The sequence below is a fragment of the Neovison vison genome, chromosome 1, assembly GCF_020171115.1.
Source record: "Neovison vison isolate M4711 chromosome 1, ASM_NN_V1, whole genome shotgun sequence".
NCBI classification, from domain to species: domain Eukaryota; kingdom Metazoa; phylum Chordata; class Mammalia; order Carnivora; family Mustelidae; genus Neogale; species Neogale vison.
Window position 1 is genome coordinate 16274191 of NC_058091.1, and position 10520 is coordinate 16284710.

General features: G+C 49.7%; 1 protein-coding gene across 1 annotated transcript in view; it reads right to left on the reverse strand.

Annotated features, from left to right (window-relative positions):
• PPP1R14C (protein phosphatase 1 regulatory inhibitor subunit 14C) overlaps nucleotides 1-10131 on the reverse strand; it is a 78500-nt gene extending 68369 nt beyond the window's left edge. The window contains exon 1 of the mRNA XM_044244105.1: nucleotides 9794-10131. Coding sequence (XP_044100040.1) covers nucleotides 9794-10105 — 312 coding nt within the window. The 5' untranslated portion in view covers nucleotides 10106-10131. The remainder of the gene's footprint in view (nucleotides 1-9793) is intronic.
• Nucleotides 10132-10520: the final 389 nt, after the last annotated feature.

Genomic DNA, 10520 nt, shown 5'->3' on the forward strand with positions numbered 1-10520 from the left:
TTGCCAAGACCATCCAGCTAATTAAGCAGCAGCCCAACTAGTTCAAGTCCCACAGGCCGGGGTCTCTTCCCATGACATCCTGGGAACAATGGACGTGCTTTGAGTCCATAGATTTCATAAATGCCAAGAAGGTTCCAGAGCCCACAAATAATATATTCATTGATTCCTGTTCATTGATTCCTGAAGTTCGCTTAAGAGATTACTTTGTCTTACTTAAAGCCCTACTTCCTATAGATAATTAAAGTGTGCTTAGTCATTTACATTTTCAAGTGAACAAATTTATCATATCCTTTCCTGTGAAAGGGCTTTGAGCAAAAGAAGCAGCACAGAGTCACTATGTAGTAAAGGAACGTACTGAACTAAGACAACCGCAAACAGGACATAGGCTCTGCCCTCATAGGCCTTCGATCACATGGACACCTCCATTCTTCTCCTGTAACAGGAAGAATTCCTTTCTTTTACTTTGCCCTTACACAATGTTAAAGGACAAAGGCTTCCTAGTCCCCTCTCCTCATTTTGCAAATATCTGCTGGAATTGAATGAACCCCATCAACCAACCCACCAATCCATCAATCTCCCAAAGTTCCTTCCACGTTGGCCCTGAGGAATCTTCAAAAAAGGAAAAGCCCTTCTTTGATCATTTTTTTTCCTCAACCATAAAGTCATGTGTTAGAGATGAACCTGCACTCCGGTGTCTTCTTTTTTCTCAGGTTTTACACAGTGAAACAGATTTCCAGAGCACCAGTCCTGACTCAGAAAAACCTGGTGAGACCTTACTGGCCGAAACTTTGAAGCAGACGCAGGAATCTTGGCTCTCATTCCCTGTCCTAATAAGACTTGCATGAGCCTGTTGCTCTGAATCTTATCTCCTGATGGAAAAGAGCTCGCCCCCTCTTGGCCCAGCAAGCAAAGCCACTCTCAGAGAAATGAACAATGACTGTGCAAATAAAACAGGATTCTTGTACATAGTGAAAATATAAAATTATAGAGAAGAATGGCAGTAACCTGTGATTACGTCCTCAGAAGACTTTCATCCCCCTGCCTCTGTGCTTTATTCCGTTGCCACTTCCTTGCCATTCCCGGGTTCATAGGGATGCACAGATATAATTCACAACCAGGGGAGTGAGCTGAAACTTTGAGTCAACAATGAAAAAGTAGACTTATAACCCAGGCAGATCCAAATGACATTAGTGCAGTTAATTGAGGTGTGTCTTTCTGAAACGCACAGTTCCAGAAGACGGTCTGGAGGGCGAGTTTCGGTCACACTCACTTGAGGGCCAGGTGCTAGACACCTTAGGGCACCCAGGTGTGTGAGAGACACTGGGGCCTCAGGGACCCCCCCAAGATCATACCCTCATGAAGCTGTAAGAGACAGGATTACAGACGTGTTCCAAGAAAGGGGGAAGGAAGCACAAGCTCCTGGAGGCCAGTCAGACAGGCTGCCATGAGGGGACGTACCAGAGAAGCTTCTAGAGGAGATACACCAAGGGTGAACCTGAAGAACAGGTAACAGGTGGACAAGTGAGGTAGGAGAGGTAGGGAGAGATGGTCTGGCAGGAGGAGAAGCAAGTCTGAAAGGGTCCTGTCTGCCCTGCATGAGGATCTCATGGGAAGGGGACAGGGCAAGAGATGGGGTTACAGAGGCAGCAGGCAGGGCGAGCCCCTGAGCACTGGCTGCAGCCTGAGGGCTCAGCTTTTGCCATGAAGGCCCATGGGCCATAGGAGGATCCAGTATGGATTTCAGAAAACACTCTGAATGGCCACAGTGAGGGACAGCTGAAGGGGAGGGCTCCGAGGGGGAGGTCCCGGCCCAGGAACCAGAGACCACTATCCGTTCCTGACTCTGTCATCCAGAAGGACATGGCCTCTGACCGGAGCCTATTGGTCAAGCCCTCCATAGCTCTATTCCTTGCAGAGTTACTGCAAGGATGGGGTATCCAGTAGGGGCTCAATAAATGGAGCTGCTGGGTGCAGTGGCAGCATCACAGCTATGTGCCTTGGGGTCAGCATGATCGTAGACAGGGACAGGTCACAGCTTCTCTGGTGCCCCACGATTGCAGAGGAAGAAGAGGGGGTCTGCAGAGGAGGGTAAACTCATCTGCCAGCCAGGGAACCATGAGGTTTCCATGGAGCATCTAAGTGCAGTTGTCCATTTCTTTCTTTTTTTTTTTTTTTTAAGGTTTTATCTATTTATTTGACAGAGAGAGAGAGAGAGAGAGAGAGCGCAAGCAAGGGGAGCAGCAGGCAAGGGAGAGGCAGGCTCCCTGCTGAGAAGGGAGCCCGATGTGGCGCTCCATCCCTGGACCTTAGGATCATGACCTGAGCTGAAGGCAGATGCTTAACCGACTGAGCCACTTAGGTGTCCCTGGAGATGTCCATTTCAAAACTCTCTGAGTATGTCGGGTCCTCAGAAAACTAATCTGGGCTAAAAATACAGATTGAAGAGCTGTCAGCATATGGCCAGCAACTGAAGCCACGGGAATATTCGTACCACCCAGAGAGAGTGTGCGGGGTGGGTGGGGGGATCATCACAGAAGGCAGCGCAGGGGCCCAAAGACAGACCCTGTGCAACATCAGACCAAAGAAATGGACAGAGAAAGAACCCAGAAGGGGGCTGGCGGAGTGGGAGACCCAGCGAGGCTGCCCCTGGAGCCAAAGGTTTCCCCAAGGAGTGGCAAAGGGTGCCTACAGAGGCAGGAGTCCAGGGAAAATAAAGACTCATGAGGTCCCCCTGGACTGAAAAACAGCACGGTCCTCAGGGCAGCTGTGGAGCATCAACAGTGTCTGGAGAAGGATCCAGAAAAATAGATAGTAAGAGTAGCAACCAGAAGGGATACAGGATTGAGGAAGGGAAGTGTTTTTCATGGCAGGCAATGGCTGTTCCTGGTTCTAGCAGGGAGCTGGGCTGCAAACCCATCCCAGGCAGGAGAGTGATGAAGGAAAGAGGGCCCTGGGCGTCCGCACTGGCTGGTGCAGGACGGGGCCAAGCACTGGGCCGCAGGGAAGGAAAGAGCAGGGAAAAGTCGCCTTGAAAAGGCAGATGATGGTTTGAAATAGCTGTAAAATAATCAAGCACGGCCTGGGGAGACTAGGGAGTAAACGGCAAAATGAGATGGTGCCCACAGTGGGAAGAAACCATGCAGACCTGGCTCTTCCCTCCTCTCCAAACAGGAGCTCCTCTGAGGAGCGCAGTCAGTGAGGCATGGTTGGCCAAGAGCAGCTGGTTTCAGAGCTGGGAGAAAAGCAAAAGACCCTGGAAGCAAAAAAACGTGAATCCCAGGCAAGAACCCAAGGCAGAGCTGGTGTGTCAGGGGCACAGCAGAAGCAGAGGGAAAGAGGGTGGGCGGGAGACACGGGGAACATCAGATTCTCAAAAGAATTCCCTCGATCTAAGCTGAAAAAAATCAATGCACTGCAACCACAATTTGTAAACTCCTGTTTGGAGCAAATAAGTCAATGAAGGTAGGTGTACTTTTCAACAACGCTGAAATAAAACAGTAATAATGCAAGAGTGGGATATGGATTACTGTAACAAAACCATAAATCTGGTTTTTCTTTTCCTAGCTGTGACTCTTAACAAAGAAAGGCCACCAACTCATTCAATGCTAAAACATGTTTTCTGGTGATTGACTCTTTTTCATTCATTTCAGTAAATGCTTAATGACTGAAGAACTGTGCTCTACCGCACCAGGACAGGCGCAGAGAAAATTAATGCAGATTGAAGTATAATTTCTCTATACATGCAAGAAAACCCACTGGAACTTCCAGAATAAGGAAGATTCTAGGAGGAAAGGGAATGATAGACGATTTGCCCATGTTCAAGTTCAAACACATACCAACATCCCTGACCCCAAGTATCCACTCATCTTCTCCAAGTTCTACCAGCAAACAGATGTGAATGCCTTTTCTCTTCCTTCCTGTCCTCTGCCCACATGACAGAGAATAAGTGATAGTGGCTGGTTATGGTTCCAGGTACAAGGGCAACTGCATACCTACTGTGTTCCGGATCTATGTTCCATGCCTTTCCCATCTGGTCCACACAACAACCCTGCCGAGAGGGCAGGGTGATCCCCTTAAATAGAAGGGGAAGATGGGGCTCCAAGAGGTTATGAAAATTGCCTACGCTCTCACGACCACTGAATGCTGGGTCACGATGAGACTTCAGGCTCTTCAAGCAGTGGAGCACTGACTCTCTTAACTGCCGCCTTCACCCCGAATTTCCCTAACTCTGTTCTGAGGGGAAGCATGTGAAGTACTTTTCTTCCCTTGGCAATGGAGAATTCTTTTATTCATAGACTTCCAACATGCTTCATTGATTCCTTACAGATTGCATTTATGGAGATTTAAAAAAAAAAAAAGCAGGTTTTTAAAAAAGTCTATTCATCATCCAATACCCAAACCCATGATGCTTCACCAAATAATCCACAAACCAAGCTCTCAGCAACAGATTCTACCTTCTGGCTCAGGTACTAAGAAAACAGCAAATCAGGAGAAGGTGATGTCGTAGAGTGGGACTCCATATACAAAACAAGGACCTGAACTTCAAACTAGAAGCCTCATCCAGGCATAAGAACAACTCCCTGATGGTGGGATTTCCCTGTACACGCAAGATCAGCCAACTCAGGGGCTCCAACAGCCACTTCCGGGGAGTAGACAGTACACGGAAGTTCATGGAAGGTGCCCAGCGCTGTCCTGCATTGAGGAGCAGTCGGTGCATGGGGAAGGGATGGGGGGACATGGACCTGCATGGGCACGTTTCAGCCGTGGGCCCTGGGGCAACTTTCTGGCATCTCCAGGACTCAGTTTCTATACCCACAAAATGAGAATATCGGAAACTGTGACTAGGACTACATGAACCATACTTGATGCATTGAGAGCATTTAATAAACACCAGCTAATTCTATTACATATGTTTAGGTTTTTCTTTCTGGAGGAGTATTTTTTTTAACATATATTTATTTATTCTAGGGAGACAGAGGGGGAGAGGGACAAAGGGGGAGAGAGAGAGAATCTCGGGCAGACTCCCTGCTGAACATGCAGCCTGCCGCTGGGCTCGATCTCACCACCCTGAGATCATTTCCTGAGCTGAAATCAAGAGTCAAACGTTTAACTGACTGAGCCACCCACGTGCCCCTCAAAGAGTAATTTTAAAACTGCATGCCGCTGTCCAAAAATGTTATGGAATCTATTTATTTTTTAAATTAACTTACTTTGTTAGAGAGAAAAAGAGCATGAGCTGGCAGGGAGAGGGCGAGGGAGAGAGAGAATCTTAAGCAGGCTCCCCCCCACAGAGTGGGAGGTGGGGCTCGATCTCACAACCCTGAGATCTGACCTGAGTCAAAATCAGGCATCAGACACTTAACTGACTGAGGCACCCAAGTGCCCCTAAAATCAACTTAGAGAGTCACAACCAGCAATTCTGGAAAAAGAAATAGAACAGAATATTGTATTTAAACATGAATAAAGTCCTATTTTGGATGACACTTGTCATTTTTTCTCTAGCATCCACAGTAATATTGAGCGCTGCTTTGTGAATCCATGTGTCTTTCATACATCCATGTGCCCGTGTGTCAGGCAGCAGTCTAAAGGCTATTTCTTTCTAGGGTCACCATCAAAACATTTGGAAAAACACTGATTTGCAGAACGAACAATGACAGGGAGTCAGGGAATAGGCAAACATGACAGGAACCACATTTTAAAATGCAGACAGCTGGGGCGCCCGGGTGGCTCAGTCGTGCAGCGTCTGCCCTTGGCTCAGATCATGATCCCGGGGTCCTGGGATCCAGCCCTGCCTCGGCCCCCTGCTTGGCAGGAAGACTGCTTGTCCCTCTCCCACTCTGCCTGCTTATATTCCCTCTCCCGCTGTCTCTCTCTCTCTCCCTTTCTCTCTCTCTCTCTCTCCAGTGAATAAATAAAATCTTTGAAAATAAAAAAAAAATAAAATGCAGACAGCTGCAAAGGGAAAGCCTAAGTGGACCCTCAGGGTAACCGAGGAAATGCCCTCCGCGCACAAGTCTGTTTACGGGGAGCTGCTACAGGAATTGCAATAATCTGAGGTTAACAACAGGCTTTTATTTCCAAAGCAAACCAAATTGCAACACTGGAAGTACAGATGTTATCTGGATGCTGGGCAAGATGAGAAAAAATGATTATGACTTACCCATCTTGCAATACTTGTCAAAGGAGATGCAGTGCCAGATTTCAAATGTTCTTAAAAACTGTCTGGGTTTGGACGAGATATGAAAATGTCTCAAAACAGAAATCCTTCAATGTGGCTACAGATCCATCCTCTAACAGTTCCATTATAACCAAATCCCTGGCTGGAAAATTTAACTATCTGTACAAGAAGATGAAATGGAAAATAACTATAAACATAACTAAGCATTTCAGAACTTAGAAAAAACACTTCTCTATACATCCAAAAGCCTGTTTGATGTGGTGTGCCGCAATACTGTCCTTACACTGGGTAGGAAGGGCCATGGTCCTGGGTCTTAATCCCCCCACACCCAGCCCCACTGCAGAGTTCCCAGGACCCACTGGACCCACCCGCCCCTCTCCTTTCAGGCCCCACTACCGCTCCCCAGAGTTTCCTGATCCAATACCAAGCCATTTCCAGCGCATGAATAGGCTCCTCCTGGATCTGTCCCCCCAAGGGGGCCTTTGCCACCACTGGTCTGAGCCGAAGGTATGACAAAGAGGGACAGAGGGTATAGACAGAGAGTGGGTATGGGAGTGGACACAATGCTCTTCACCAGGTGAGACTGTACCGCGGGAAGAAAAGAAAGCATGCCCAAGGCCTGGGGATTCTCCAGCTGCATACCAGCTGTGAGCCCTGGGAAGTCCAAGAATTCAAAATTCTTAGCCTTCCAGGTCACTGTGTCGAGATATCACTGTCAAGGTAGGCAAACAGAGTAAATTTTATATCATGCTTGTTACAACTGCATTATCTTTAAATATGTAGACCTCTGCTTTGAGGGCCTCCATCTGTTCTCTTTGCCTGGGCCCCTGCAAACTTACGAGGCAGGCCTGGTGCTTAGCCGGTGGGTTCATACTGCCATCCCCGTGCCCTGCCCTTCACCAGCTCTGCAGGCTTGGGAGAGCCGCTGACTCTGTGTCTCAGTTTCCTCGTCTGTAAAGCAGATAACAGCACCCTCTTCATAGGGTTGTCGTAAAGACTAAATCAATTAGTCGGCACACAGTGTGGAGAGCAGCGCTTAATAAGCACTCCACACATGCCGTCTCTAGATTTTTCTCCATATAGAATCGACGGTCACTGCAAACTTCGAACTCAGACCACAGCCAGGAAGGTGTTCTGTGTATTTCTTCCTTCCCACTCCTGATTTAAACATCGTGCTTTACGCCTCTCCAAAAGATCACTATTTTCTATGCCGAAAAGGACAAGTCTTCCAACTGCTGACCGGCCTGATAGACATTCTTCTGAAATTAAATAGGGGTTCATCATCTCCCCCAGCTTGGCAGAAAGCTCAGGCCTCTGGCCAGTTTGAAGTCTGGCAAATTCGCCTTCTGTGTCAATTGCATGAAATGAAAATTTGACAACATTACCAATTTTAAGTGTAAAAGGGACAGTCCCTACCCTCTGTATTCATGAAATTCAGAGCTATTAGCCCGGGACAGTCCCTCTCGATTAAGAGCAGAGGCTGAAATACTTGAAGCCATCAGCAAGAAAAGACTACCAGACCAGAGAAACTAAGCTAAAAATAGAGCCCCACCAGTGCAGAAATAGAGGGAAGAAAACAATTCTTTATATGTCTACTTAGGAGCACACATACTTTTTGTCATTAAGGGAAGCTGTATTGTCAGCTTAGTAATTAATTACAAACTGCCAACAACCTTCTCAATGACCAATATTCCTTCAACCTACAGTGAGAGAGCAAACAACTTGAAGAGAACACTTGCCACATTGTAATGGCACACTGACGGCACAGAGCCCCCTCTCAAATCTCTAGTTCGCTGTAGGTCAGAAGGTCTAAAACGGGAAACGAAATGTACAGGGAAAAGATTCAAGGTCATGTTTACCCTTTCCAATATATTTTTAACCTACACATTCAATACAGTGAACATCCAATCCACCATCCCCCCCTCCACCAATTATTCTGAAGAATTTTTAAGATTTTTGATTTGCCAATCTGCTAAGGGGCTGGAACTCTCTAGCTTCCCCCCAACTACCCCTAATTAGTCTTCCCTAAAAGGAGTGCTGCTCAAGCACTGTGAATTTCAACAGCAGTATTTCTATTAAATCTTCTCCAAATCCAAAATGGAGTATAAAGGTCAGTATGAAATAAATGAAAATTAACTGGATTCTACAGAGGCAAGACCGAGCACATCCATCCACCCAACAGTCATCCCATCTAAATCAAATAGTGTTTCTTGCAAGAGTTTTGGCAACTTCCTACAAAAAAAAAAAAAAAAAATCAATCCCAGGAACACTTCCTGTGTTGGCCAGTTTTTATTTACGCAATTAAGATGGCTTTTTGTAAGAGCCAGGCTGGAGAAAAAATATATTTTTACAAGCCCATTAGTCATATAGTCAAGCTTCATTATATGCTGATCATTCATCAGTAGTCCCTAATGAGGATGCTGTTGCCTCCTGCCATGAGAACGTGAAGGAAAGGATGTGTTCACAATAGGCCATAAAATGTGTGAAAAACAGAATACCCCAAACCAGGAGAAAAGCCAATGAGTTCATCCGGCTCTCATTTTTTTTTTTTTTTTTTTTTTCCTGAACAGCGTTAGCAGCCCTATGGACACGAACCTGCTTTAACTGAGAAGCCGTCTCCTTAATTATTAATTCCCTCCATTTTCCCACCCTTCCCAAACTCCACGCCCTTAAGAGAAGTACAATACTTCATTCAGAATCGCTGTTATTAAAGACTCTCCTGGGCAATCATTTTGGCTTCAGGCATTTTTCTAGCAGACGTCTGCTACAGCTTATTCTAAATCTTCCTCCTAACACCAGGCACCTCTGCAGCCGTCGGACTCGGGTGTGAACCTTAGCCCCTGAACCGTGGGAAGTCACAGGGTCCTCGCGGAGGGAAGCTGGAGGATTCCGAGCATCGCGCAAACCACCCGCGGAGCCTTCCTTTCATCCAGGCACCTTTCCAGGTTGCCCAAGGCCCTCCCTCGGCTCCCATCAATGGGAGTAACCGAGCTCGACCAAGGGGTTTAAAATCTGCTTCAACAAAGCCTAACGTGTGCCGCTTGGGGAAATGCAAGGATAAATTATGGGGACGCGCGTCGGGGCTGGTTGCAGAAGCGTTCATCTCCTGATTTTGATGTAGAATTTCAGGAACCAAGAGGTCCTCTGAGATCCCCAGAACCTCTCCTCTCCGATAAGCAGCTTTCAGGTCCCTTCCCTGCTCCCTCTCCACAGAAGCCGGGATTGCTAGGATCTCAGCAGTTAAGAACTGTTCTTGTGGGGTTAGGCGCAGCTGGTGTGAGCCCTTCTGAGCCCCGCTGCGTGGAGCTGCCTCTGGAGCCTAGAAGCGCCGCCCCCCCCCGGCTCCGAGAAAAGCAATGTGCTTAGCAAAACACATCCTTCCTTACTGCCATCCAAGGGGCCCCGCACCTCTGAGGGCACCGGGCATCTGGACCCAGGCAGAAGCGTCCCAACTGTCGCGCCCCGGCGCCAGAGGGCACCCCGGAGAGAGAACGCCCTGCGCCTAGCTCCCAGAGCTGGGTCCCAGGGAGTCAGGGGCCCAGGGACAGAGAATTCCTGTGTGGGCACCGAGCGGCGAGGGAGGCCCACGACCCTCCCGGCCCCGCGCTCAGGTACCTCGCAGCCATACAGCTGACCCAGCTGCTCCACGATCCACTCCTCCAGCACGAGCCGCTTCCGAAGCTCCTTGCGATCGTATTTCACTGTCACTTTTCCCTGCTGGTGGCGTCGCTGCTGCTGCTGCTGCTGAACCTGCCCCGCCGCTGTCGCCGTGGCCACCGGCGCCGAGTCCTCCCGGGAGGAGCCTGAGCCACTGCTCGAGCCCGGGCTGCCGCCGGCGCCGCCCCGGGGACTCTGAAAGAAAACCCGCGCGCCGCCGCCGCCGCCGGCCCCACCGGCCGCCTCGCTGCTGCCCGTCGCCACCGACATGTCCCCGCGCGCGCCAGAGCCCGAGTGCTGCCCGGAGGAGGGGCGCGCGGAGCGCGCCCGGCGCCGCTACCACCTCCGGCCGGGCAGCGGCATGCGAGGGGCTCGCCCGCACCTGCTCCGCGCGCCGCGCACGCCCGGCAGCCCGGCTCCAGGGGAGGTCGGGAGGAGCCGAGGCGACAGCGAGGAGGACGGGCGGGGGAGGGCGGGGAAGAGGCAGGGGCGGGGACCGCAGCCTTAAAGACGCCGCGGAGGACCCTCTCGCTCCAGCCCGGGGAGGCGGATCCGGCGCGTCGCAGGCACTGGGCCCGGGGCGTGGGAGCGGCGCGCGGAGGCGGGAATGTGTGCGCGCAGGCACGCGCAGCCGCCGCGCGTAGACACCGGAGAGGGCTGTCTTGGGTCTGGTGGCAGAGATGGT